At 42.1% G+C, this 12,860-nt stretch overlaps 1 protein-coding gene across 3 annotated transcripts in view; it reads right to left on the bottom strand.

Moving 5' to 3' along the window:
• Rasgrp3 (RAS guanyl releasing protein 3) overlaps positions 1–12,860 on the bottom strand; it is a 103,962-nt gene that overhangs the window by 19,509 nt on the left and 71,593 nt on the right. For all 3 annotated transcript variants that reach the window (XM_036171095.1, XM_036171096.1, XM_036171094.1), the window contains 2 exons: positions 10,346–10,621; positions 1,600–1,677 (listed from right to left, as the gene is read on the bottom strand). In XM_036171095.1, coding sequence (XP_036026988.1) covers positions 1,600–1,677; positions 10,346–10,621 — 354 coding nt within the window. The remainder of the gene's footprint in view (positions 1–1,599; positions 1,678–10,345; positions 10,622–12,860) is intronic.

Raw genomic sequence — 12,860 nt, forward strand, 5'->3', positions numbered from 1 at the left:
CACCCAAATAGCCCATCTGAGTTCTCTAACTATAGATTATCACCAGATCGTTCCTAAAGGTTCACATGATAATGCACCATGGACTTTTACATATGTATGTATGTATCTATGTATGCATACACACACATGCATACATATAGATTACAGTTATCAAGCCAACCACAGTGGCACATACCTGTAATTCCAGCACTTGGGAAACTGAGGCAGAGGATCAAGAGTTTGAGACAGCACAGGTTTTATAGCAAGAGCCTTTCTCAAACAAAAATTATCTAATTTTATCAATTTTTTGGAATAGTTTGTATTAGTGACAAATTTGCACTGAATGCATATAACAATTAGTAACCAACATGAGGCCAACTTCCTGTCCTTTCCACCCATACTTTGTTTCAGATAATAATTACTTCTGTCTCTCTATCCTGTCTCCCACCGTTGACTTCTCCACAGGCTTTTCCAGTAGGTTTTGTCTGTCTTTCAAGACATTTTCTCTTAGTTACCTGGGGAATGTGGTGACCATAATTCATAACGCAAGCAGCACACACAACCCAACCGGAAGCCAAGCTGAGGCTGCTATGAGGTTTATTTACTGCTCTCTGTGGGACCTTCAGACAGTGGAGGTGTTTTCACTGGTTTACACAGGCAAACCCCTTCTAGGAGGCTCTTTATTTTTGGTATGAACTGGAGCTAAATGTTTTTCAAAAGAATCTGAGAAGGAACCATAATTCATCTAGACCCCAAACTATGTTGAGGTGGGTACTACTGGCTGGGCAACTGGTAAGACCAACAACTTCATACAAGTTAGGCAGATTCGTGCATGCACTCACACTTTTGCACCCTTTCTTCACATGCCATGGCTCTGTGTGTAGGAATGTGTGTGCACACATGTGTGCAAGCGTGTATTGCATGGGTGTGTGGATGCTCGAGGTCAACCTTAGGTGTCTTTAATCATTCTTAGTCACAAAATTTTTGAGACAGATTAAAAAATTTCTTAAACTACTTCTGTGGGGTGTGAGGGTGTTTTTGTGCTGTTCCTGTTGGTATGTTTGTTTGTTTCTGTTTTATTTTATTTTTACTTCTGTGTATGAGTGTTTGCACCTGCATGTGTGAATGCACCTCATGTGTGGAGACCACAAGAGGACATTAAAACCCCTAGAACCAGGTTACAGGTGGTTGTGAGCCACTCTGTGGGTGCTGGGAACTGAACCCGGTCCTCTGCAATAGCAGTAAGTGTTCTAAATCGCTAAGCCTTCTCCCCAACCCATTCATTCATTCATTCATTCATTCATCTTTTACAAAGCCTAGAAGGATAAAAGGGATCTGGATAGAAACCCTACCTAACACAGGATCTTAAATACTAGGATGACTTTTTTTTTGTCTCTTGTGTAGCTGAGTTCTTAGAGGGGGATACAAAAGATAAAGGTCAGCGTCTGATGTGAAGAAATAATTCTGAAACCTTTGGGAATAAGCTGGCCCATTGGTCAAATGGGAATTGTACAGATCTTCAAAGTTCTTCAGTCTTAAGAACACAAGATGCCATAAAAATGGCCAATGACAATAAATGACAAACCGTATTTGGAGTCCTGAGAGAAAAGCAATACCTACCGATTTAGAATTTCTAGGCTCCAGCACCAGTGACAGTTTGTAAATATCATCTTCAGTGTGGTAGAGGTCCAGAGAGAGCTACGGCAAAATCAAACGACACTAGTGATTACGTTGGACCGCATTTCTTTATGTACATTACTGAAATCTTTTCAAATGGAAGGCTGTAAGTCTCATGCCCAGTAATCTGGATGGATGCAAAAGAGTTCAAAGACACAGAGGCATGCAGAGGGTGAGAAATAAAAATTTAAAAAGAGAAATTTAATCCTAGCCTAGTCATCCGCATCAAGAAAAATACAATGGACTCCGTTTCCTCGCTTGTGTTGGCTGGACACCTCTTGCATGTTCAGTTCTGAGAAAGAGGTGCAGGAGTCTAGATTTTTGTAGGCTGGAGGCAGGACAGATGCATAGTCCAAGACCGGATTAAAGAACCATGGAAATAAAGAGTGAGTTAGCCCCGATCCTATTGCCTTTACATTGCTGTGAAGAGTCTTGTTGACACCAAAGGGTGAAAAGTGCCTCTTTGCCCTTAAGAGTCTGGCAGTTAATTTGAGCAAACAGAATTCAAACAAATGGCAACAACCACCGAACTGTGTTCCCTTCCACGTATGTTAGGTATGATGTGAGAGACGCCACCCCAAAGGCTACAGGAATTATTCTTGGAACTGGAAGAGTAAATGTGAAGAGTGGAAGGGTTTCCCTTCAACCCTGAGTTTGCCACTGGTGAACTCTGGAGCCCCAACCAAGTTATCTGTGCTTCCACACTCAGATTCTGTATCTGTAAAATGGGAATAACTATAGTCTCCACCAAACTAGATTTTGATGAGGGTCAAAAGAAAGAATACAAAGTGCTTCAGAGGAACTTGGCATACAGGGCTGTCTCGTGAAATGCTATTTGATATTGTTATTATTGATGTATGTGTACTCATTACTACCATTATTACACACAGGGACCCTGGAGACTGAAGTGATCAGGAAAGATCCAGGAGGGAGCTGTCAACTGGAAAGAATTAGAGGAAGAGAGAGCCAGCATAGACAAGGACAACAGTTTACACCAAGGTTGGAGAGTGTATACAATGACCATGCCTGCTCCTGCTCACCTGAAGCAAATCATGAGGTTTACAGTAAGGCAGATGGTCCCCACCCATGCCCTTCAGTGTATGGAGACTCGAGGAATCACACTGCTTCATCAACGATGATGAGAGTCAGTGCGACCAGCCTTTAGGCACAACAAATGTCCTCTAAGGTTTTGTGTTGGTTTGTTTAAGAATCAATCATCACTTGGAGCAAAGAAGAAGAGAAAGAAAAGGATGAAAAGAAAGTGAGAGGCAAACTATGTCTTCTAGGGTGTTTTTGTTCTAATTCCTTTAAAAACAAAGTCGACACCATAGCAATCCCAGAGCAGTCATTCACTTGGCAAATGTTTTGTCAATCACATAATATGTGCCGGAGGTCAGTCACATCACTGTCCTAGCAGCCACTCCATACGTCATTCAAATCAAAGACTTTGTTACCTGAAGTTCTTTCCTAGGAATAATAAAATTGACCTTGCTATAAAAAGGTACCCAAAATCTTCCCAGGTCTTGGAAATCCTGCTTGCTAACAATGGACACTGTATTTACCTTCCTCTAAATAGCAGTGACATCTATTCACTCGTGTCAGAGACAAATGCCTCTAGGAAGCAGCCAATCATTCAAAGGAACAAAACAGGGTGCACTAAAAGGATATTTGATGGACACATTGGTACCTATGGTGGTTAATAGTATCCATTCTAGACTCACCAAAGAGAGAAATCTCTGGGCAAAGCTGTGGGGGATTATCTAGGTTAGCTTCATTGGGTGGAAAGGCCTACCCTAAGTTTGGGTGGCACCATTCCCTAAGCTGGGTCCTGGACTGTATAAAGATGATTGTTGTTTTTGCTCTTTTGTTCTTGCTCTTGGGGGGGGGGGTGCTGCCAACTAGCTCTCAAATAAATCACACATAGAGACTTACTCTTAATTATAAATGTAATGTATTAATTATGAATTAATGTATTAATAATCAATGTATTAATTATTAATGTAAATGTAATTATAAATGTACCTGCCATGTACCAGCCTGTCATTCTTTGCTCCTGACGAAGACATAGGGGACTAGCTACTTCAAGCTTGTGCCACCTTGGCTTTCTTGATATAATAGACTGGATGCTTGAACTGTGAGACAAAATAACTTGGTTTTCTTTTTTAAGTTGCTTTTCTTATATTGTTTTTAGAGATAGAGTGTGGTGTTATTGTGTTCTCCAAAATATTGTGCACCCTAATAAACTTATCTGGGGTCAGAGAACAGAACAGCCACTAGATACAGAGGCTAGAAAATTGTGGCACTCACGCCTTTAATCCTAGCATTCCAGAGGCAGAAATCCATCTGGATCTCTGTGAGTTCAAGGCCACATTGGAAACAGCCAGGCATGGTGACTTATGCCTTTAATCCCAGAAGTGAGGGCAGAAAGCAGAAAGGAATATAAGGTATGAAAACCAGGAACTAGGCTGGTTAAGCATTCAGGTTTTTGAGAAGCAGTTCAGCTGAGACTCATTCAGATGAAGACACAGAGGCTTCCAGTCTGAGGAAACAGGATCAGCTGAGGAATTGGCAAGGTGAGGTGGCTGTGGCTTGTTCTGCTTCTTTGATCTTCCAGCATTCATCCCAATACCTGGCTTTAGATTTGTTTTTATTAATAAGACCGTTTAAGATTCCTGCTACAATGGAGGTCTCACTATGTAACCCTGGCTGAGCAAGATGTAGAGCAGGTAGACCTCAAACTCAGAATTTTCCTGATGTAGAACATTATTTTAAGGTGTGTTACATTTGTTTATGCTGTGGCACATTTGCTTAATGATGCAAAGATGTGTTGCATTCTTTTATGTTGGATTTGTTTAACTCTGTGAAGCTCTGTTACTTTGCCTGTCTAAAATACCTGATTGTCTAATAAAGAGCTGATAAGTGGGGCTGGCAGGCAGAGAGAATAAATAGAAGATGAACGTTAGAAAGGAGAAGAAAGAACAAGAGAACAAGGAGGGAAGGATGCTAGGGGCCAGCCACCCAGCCAGCCACCAAGTAAGAGTGAAAGATATACAGAAGCAACAAAATGGAAACGCCCAGAAGCAAAAGGTAGATGAGATAATTTAAGAAGAGCTAGCAAGAAACAAGCCAAGCTAAGGCCAGGCATTTATAATTAAGAATAAGTCTCCATGTGTGATTTATTTGAGAGCTGGTTGGCAGCCCTCCCCCCCAAGAGCAAGAACAAAAGAGCAAAAACAACAAACAACATTGGCTTCTTTCTGTTTCCTGAGTACTGGGATTAAAGACATTGTCAGATATTGTGCAGCGACTAGGTAATAGCTGATACAGTATCACAATGACTTATTTGGCGGGCGGGGGGGGGGGGGGATCCTTGCGGATGCTACTAGGTTTTCAATCTTTTCTCCATGCTGAACAGTTTGTTATGGTACATGAAACAGAACACCAGCTCTCTGCTAAGGAAGCAATAGGGGGGGATATGGTCTCTGAAAAGTTGAAAGCAGCCATTATTCGGACATAATAAATATTTGTCAGCCTGATATTTGATGTCAAGTTGCCAGCTCTGGTCTGTCAGAAGTTGGCAATCTGGAGTTTAATATGAATTAGGACAATATTTAAACACTGGTCATGGGAACACACAACTTTCATGTTACTGTATAAATAAAACACAGCTGCCATGGGAAGTCACCTACCACTTGGTAAACCCCCAACCAAGGATTCTGCTGGGCCCTGTGCCTCACGAAAGTGGGCAGTACGTCTGTCCTTTTTGCCTCCACTACAGTTTGAGACCTTGCATGGAAGATCTTCCAAAAATGAAGAGAGAATGCCAAGTGCAGTCTTCCTTCCAAATTCCTTGTTGCCAGGTGTTAGCTCCGGCACTGAATGACAAGCACATTTCCTTCCTCCTGACTTGCCTCCAAGTCCTGAGATGTCCAAATCCCATAATGACTGGCACCAGCATCCTCCAATGAGGTAACAGCAGCTCCAAGACATTCAACCAGAAATGCCCACAAGACACCCCTAAGTTCACAAGATGCTCTCACATGTACGCTTGTTAGGTTTTTTTCCCATGATGGATGGGCATTTAATGGACATGATTTGGTCTTCTCCAAATGTCTTCTTTCTACTTATAAATGTTATGATCCTGAGCAAGCCATTAAGCTTCTTGATTTCTTCCTGATCGGCATAGCTTCCAGCCAGGACCTTGATGAAGATTTAAATGAGCTAATGTGTATCCATTCCACTGGCTTTGTTTAGAAGGTCACAGACACAGATTTGGCATCTAGGCCATGTAGCAGCCACATGTCATGGTGCTTCTCTGTGAACAGAAAACTGTCCCCAAGGCGACTGCTACAATTTCTGCCCTGCCAGTCACAACCCTATTTCCTCTCTCAGATCTCCTTGGGGAATCTAAGGATTTTCCCTGTCTACTTCCCGTTTTAAAATAATACGACCAGCTTTTGCCGAACATATTTTGTCCCTGGTAGTTTTAGAAAAAATTCTGACCCACTGTCAGTTACATTTACCTCCAATCCTGTCAGCACAGGTGAATCTAGAGTTAGACTTCATGTTAAAATTGGCTTATTATAAAACAAAACACTCTTGATCATCGAACTACTTACACTCATCAGTTTAGCAATCATCTTTTCCTTTTTTTTCTTTCTCCTCCCTCTCTTTCTTCTTCGCTCTCTTTTTTTTAATTTTCTGTCTTTTAAAAAACAAGACCATGAAAACATAGGGGCTTTCCAGCTATTTGCATGTGCTCAAAATGGTAAAGGTAACTGATGGGGGCCAAAAATACCACGAAAAGAACTTGTGTGTTTCATTTGTCATGAAACAGAGGCGTCAGCTGTGAGAACTCTTCATTCTATTACTTGGGACCTCAAGGGGTAACACCTTCTCCAGATCTACACTGAAAGAGAGAACTATCTAAATCCCACCAGTCTACTGCTATGTCCTCCGCTCTTCATTTATCCATGCTGTCCAAGGGACAAAGGATACAATGGCGAAAGTAACATGGTCTTTGCCTCATTTATTTTATTCTCTAAATAAATAGTGAAAAGGCTTGGGGGAAAATCCTGCTTAAATTTCCAGTGATACAAAATAAGCTATATGTTAGTGATAAATATGCCCACAGTAGAGAGCAGATGTCCATCCAAGGTCAATCATTCACTATTCATTTACATCTTAAAAGCCCCCTCAAAGGCCCTTACATTAAAGGATTGTTCCGTGGCTCAGCACTATTGTGATGTAGTGGGACATTAAGAGGTGAAGCCCAGTGAAAGGTCTTCAAATCATGAAAGCATGCCTCCAAGGGAATTGTGGGACTTCAGCCATGATCTCCTCTCTTTCCACTTTCCCACCATGAGGTAAGTGACTGTGTTTTGCCATGTGTTGCCCTGCGTGTGTGCAGCCTTGCCACAGAAACGGCAATGGCGCCAACTCTAACAGACTGAGGCAAAATAAGCCTTTCTTTTCATGAACTGATTTATAGTGGGCATTTGTTATAGTGATGAAAAGCTGACTAATACATTACCTGAGGGAGACAGTTCCCCAACCTTGCATCCAGAAGTTAGTCACTTTTAGACTTCTCGGGTATTCATAAATCTCAGTTCCTTCATTTTTGAGAAAGGAAGGAAGAGAGGTAGTGTGCCATTTTTCTGTTTTTCCTAGGATTCATTGTAGGGCCCTTGTGAGAATACACCAGGGAGATACAGGTGGAGTGTCACGTGAATTGGGGGTATGGAAAGTTCCAGCATTGGTAGACAGCCTGATTGATACACAAAATAGGAGTTTAATAATTGCTCATTAACTCAAGTTCTCACTTTCTGTCTTTTGGTGTCTGAAGTGCATATGGGTCACTGAAGAACACAGACACTTTGGGCAAAAAACTTGACTTGGAGAAAACTGAATCACTTCTTAAAAGCTACATTTACAGACTTGCTCTCATGCCTCAGACAGCTACAGTTGTGTGGTTCGAATCCAAACACATATGTGCTTCATAAAGTGGTCACTAGACTCTAGTGAACACATAAATTCCCTCCAGACTCATGTTGGGGACATAACCTCCCCAGAGGTTGGAAAAAAAAATGGATGTGACCTTGTGCGTAATGTACACTTTACTTGCTTGTGGGGAGGGAAGAAAGATAGTAGATCTAAGTAGAAACTGGCTTAGGTGTGGTGACCCTTCTGCAGGCCTGTGCTGTCCTAGGGAATCAGTGGGCCATGTGCTAATACCACAGAAACGTTTCTTTATTTTCATGCTTTGCTATTGTGTATTTCTAGATTCGTAGAAGTATAGTGCACAGAGACATTATGAAAAGGGCAAAGTCAGAACTGATTAGCACAGGGGCAGGACTAAGATCAAGACTTCATCTAGGATTGTTGCCATCACTCTGGGTTATGCAGCACTATCCTTAAATATAGTTCTAAGCCACTTTGCATTTTCCCTCAGTGTTCCTAAAAAAAAGAGTGGGCACACTCTGGCGTCGTTTCTTTTCTTTTGTTTTTTTTCTACAAAAAAAAGTTATTTCTTAACTTTTTTTTTCTTTTTAATTAGGGCTTCCCATTTGTGCCATTCAACTTTCATTTAAAAAAATTCAGAATTTTCCTAAACACCTCTTTTTGATAATGTTGCTTGGTGTATTTAGGTTTTGTTTTGTTTTGTATCTAGAACCAGGGCCTTGTGCATCCTAGGCAAGTACACTCTACCACGGAGAAACCTTTCCCTTGGTTGATGTACTTAAAACTCAAACTTAATTTCCCTACATTATTATTGTCTTTTAGGTGTTTGAGACATTGTCCAAATGCAGGCACCTGCCTTGTGAAGTTAACTCAAGGTTAAGAACACAGCTTAGATGCAGACACTTGAAACTGAGGGCCCACAGTGGCACTTCTCTTCAGACATCACCTGTCTGTCTTGTGGTTTGTTGCCTGGTTGCGGCTACAACTCTGGGCACTGATTCATGGAAACATATTTACATGGCAAACGATTAATCAGTGCAGGTGCTTGAACAATTGTGAGGGAGTTCCCTGCTGGAGAAAGTCTTTTTGTTTATCGTTTATCATACACCCAAGAGATCTGTGTGTTGACCACTTCACCTTCATATTGAGTACAGTCAGTATTATCATTCTACTCAGGAATGTGGCCTTTGATAACAATTGCTTGCTTTAGGAACAGTGGATATGAAGTCTGGGAGTCAGGCTCCTACTCCAATGCAGCCGTGGTAGGGGATTCAGGCGGTCGGAGCTTTAGAAGAGTTACCGCTTTGATTTTCCAAGGACATAAGAAGAAAACACCAATTCACCATGGCAGTCAAGTTTCAGGTGCTAGACTGTTGTGAAGCCAAATGGGGAAGTTGTGCCCTCCCTTGTGTAAGCAAGGGTAAGAGAATTGGTTTGTACTTCTTCCTCCTCGAAAAGAAGACCCGAGGGAAGACACCTTCATCTGTACACCTGCTGTGTCTAAAAAGCTCTAGACCTGAAGACCATCTAGATAGTCTGTCACAAGTGCCAAAATAATAAATAATAATTGGAGTAGCTGACACTCATTACTCCTAAATACAGCATTTACTTTGTCTTCTGAATTCTCAGCCAGGTACTGTAAAAAGTGCTGGGTATGTAGTTAAAAAAAAAAAAAAAAAAAAAAAAAAAAAAAAAAAAAAAAGCACGTGAACAGAAAGAAACCTATGGAATGCAGAGCAATGCCTTTCTACAGTTAAGGGAAATGTAAAGCACAAGGGTGACATGTGACAGATTCATTACTGCTTTAGAAGAGAACAAAGAGTTCTCTGGAAAGACAACGTCCTTGAAAAGCAGCACATGCTGGCCCACGGCTCTAATCCTAGCACTTCAGAGACTGGGGCCCCAGGGACCACAAGTTCGAAACTAGCCTGAGCTAAATTGCATGACCCAAGTCTAAAACAAACAAACAACAACAAATCCCTGGAAACTAAACCAAAACAAAAAAAGCAAGAAGGGGCCAGCAAGATGACTCAGTGGGTAAAGGCACTCCTTGCACAAACCTGGGAAGAGAGAGCAAACTGCATGACATTGTCCTCTGACCTCCACATGTGTGCTGTGGTATGCTCAAAGGATCTTCTCTCTCTCTCTCTCTCTCTCTCTCTCTCTCTCTCTCTCTCTCTCTCTCTCTCTCTCTCTCTCCCTCCCTCCCCCCTCCCTCCCTCTCTCTACCTTTCCCTCCCCTTCTCCATCCATGCTTAAAGGTTCCCCCTCCTCCCCCCTCCCCCCACATACACCATGTATACACATACAATGCAAAACAAAAACTTTTACATTAAGAACAAAGATGGAGTCTGAATTTTCAATGGAAAGAGAAGCAGAGGACTTGAGGGCACAAGGAAAGTACTGATCAGATGGGCAAGGGTGCTGAGGGAAAGCAAAGGGTTAAGGTGGCTCTTAGGGAGGAAAGACTCACAGAAGAGGTTCAGAGAGGCAGAGACCAGGTCCACCCCAAAGAAGAAAAATGTATTTGCCCCAATGCTATACTCTCCAGTCACACTCCTTACGGGTGTAAGTTTCCATTGTTGCCATTCTTTGAGACTCCTTATCGGGTATTAATCCCTAAATTATTTTTCACCAAAACTGAATTGTTGCAACCTGTCTTTCTACGGCACTAGAAATCAAGGGACCGAAGTGCTGTTCAGCACAGGTTTGGCCCCTGCGGACTCACAGTGAGCAGGTTGATCAGATCCATGTTAGGTTCCAAGTGGTGAGCGGCGCTCTGCAGGGAGACCAGTTCGCTCAGGGTAACGGAGAGCTGGTGCATTTTGACAATGTTCACTTTGTTCTCCTCCATCCAGTCTGGGAAAATGACGTGGACCGCGATCAAGTCTTTCAAGTGCACGCCAAGGATGGGGATTTTGAAGCCGTCGCAGTCAGCGAAGGCCTTGCGGTAATTGCAATAATTGCCATTGGAGGAGACCAGCTCTGTCATTTCGTTCCAGTTCTGGGAAGAGACGGAAAAGTAGAAATGTTCAAACAACAGCTCTGTCTCCTGTCCACTCCCAGATCCTGGAGAACGTGGCTCTGGAATTCCTCAGCTACACCAGTGTTGATGCTGTGGGGAAACTGTGGACCAAGAGGAAGGAAAACAGAAGTGTACAAGGCCTGGCTCTCCCTTGGACAGCCTGTTCCTTTTTCCAACAACACATCAATGGCTCCTACCTCCGCTTACCTGGGAGCTGCTCAATGGCATCACGAGAGGCTTAGGAGTCGGAGAGTCAGGAGAAATTACAATTCACAAAGGCAAGCAGGTGGCATATTACAATGCCCTCGTGTTTCCAAGAACTGCATTGCAAATGTCACTAGAAGGCTAGTCCGGGACAAGGCGGGGCAGGAAAAGCTTCCCTGAGCTGGAGGTTTAGGTTCCACACTAACTAAGGGGGTGAATGTGAACATGGCTTCTCACTTGTTTGGTTTTCAATTTCTTTTCCTATAAGAAAGAAGAGTTTAAGAGTGTGTGTGTGTGTGTGTGTGCATGAATGTGTGTGTGCTATTACTTTAATGTATATGAGTGCTCTGTCTGCATGTATGTGTGTGCAACACATGTGTGCCCGGCCTGGTGCATGTAGAAATTAGAAGAGGGTGTTAGTCTCTGGGACTGGAGTTACAGACAGTTGTGAACCACCATGTGGTTTCTGGAACTCAAATCCCCATCCTCTGGAAGATCCTTAAAAGCCGAGCCATCTCTCCATCCTTCTAATATATAATATTTAAAGATATACTTATAACCTCAAGCCTCTTAATTCTGTACAACTTAAATTTTCTTTTTGCCTTTTATTTGAAATTGAGTCTAATGCTTAAGAAAAAATATAGTCCATAGTAAGTCCCCTTATACTTGGGATGAGGGCAGAGTTTGAGGCCAGGTAGGATACTTCTCTGGTATATTCATTCATATCTATATAGATCATGTTTGCTGGTTAGTGAACAACAGCTAGACTTTCTGATAAATCCCCTCTTATTAGTCTTCCCCTTCCAAAAGCATCCCACATGGCTCAGATGAGCTGTTTCTATCCCCTCCGCACAGGACGTAGGAAGGGATCTGCTCCAATCATCATCTGCTCCAGCACCAGAATTCTATCCCTTTGTAGACAGTTTAGGAACAGAGAGTTAAGCCAATAAGTACACTGTATTTCTATGACAACTGTTACTGGTCCAGGATGGACTTGAGGTGGCCAAACATGTCTAGAAAGTGTGTCTTTAATGAGAAGAGAATCAAATGAGAAGTCTTTCATGAATAAAAGTAGATCTTTCCTGTTGCTCACCAAAGACCAACCAGAAGGGAAGCCGGGCTAATCAAGCAAGCAAGCAAGCAAACAAACAAACAAAAAGAACAAAAGCAGCCACAAATCTCAGATACTGGGAAGAAGGAGAAACAATGGAGCCAGACTCTGATAAGGTCACACCTGAAGTTCACCCAGCCACTGGACTGCCAAGGTTGTCAGACAATATACTGCTTTATTATTTAACCAATTTCAATTGTCTTCATTTTCATGTTCCTTAGGGTTAAAACAGAACACACCCTACTACTACCATAGCCAGGTGTTAATAGAGGGAAAAATGTTCCTCTATGCTCAGTAAGTAAAATGGTTATTTGATATGGTCTACAAATAAATAGAGTAGAGAATATCAATTTGTGCACTGTCTTTCAAAGGTACATGCTTTTGAATCTGACTCTTTCTTTCTTTTCTTTTCTTTTGTTTTGTTTTTTTGTTTTGTTTTGTTTTGTTTTGTTTTTTGAGACAGGATTTCTCTGTGTAGTTTTGGAGTCTTTCCTGGATCTCACTCTGTAGACCAGGCTTCACAGAGATCTGCCTGGCTCTGCCTCCTGAGTGCTGGGATTAAAGGTGTACACCACTGCCTCCCATTGAGTCTGCTGAATATTTCTATGTAAGACCTCTGGCTCCCCTTTTCTTTGCGTCTCCTATGTGCCACAGTGCTGTAACTAGAGTAGGTACCAGTGAGCACGGGGTATTTATATTACTTACTTGGTGTCTTCCACATTTATCAGAGTGCCAATCACACAGCAAACATCACCTGAATATTTGGTGATGTTTAAAATATATTCATCTTGGGTTAGGACATTTTTTTTCTTTTTCCATTTATTTATTTCTTGGAGCGGAGGTGTGCATGGCTCAGCCTATGCATGCAGATCAGAGGACAACTGTTCAGAATAAGCTCTTTCT

Source organism: Onychomys torridus, chromosome 21 (genome assembly GCF_903995425.1).
Source record: "Onychomys torridus chromosome 21, mOncTor1.1, whole genome shotgun sequence".
NCBI lineage: Eukaryota > Metazoa > Chordata > Mammalia > Rodentia > Cricetidae > Onychomys > Onychomys torridus.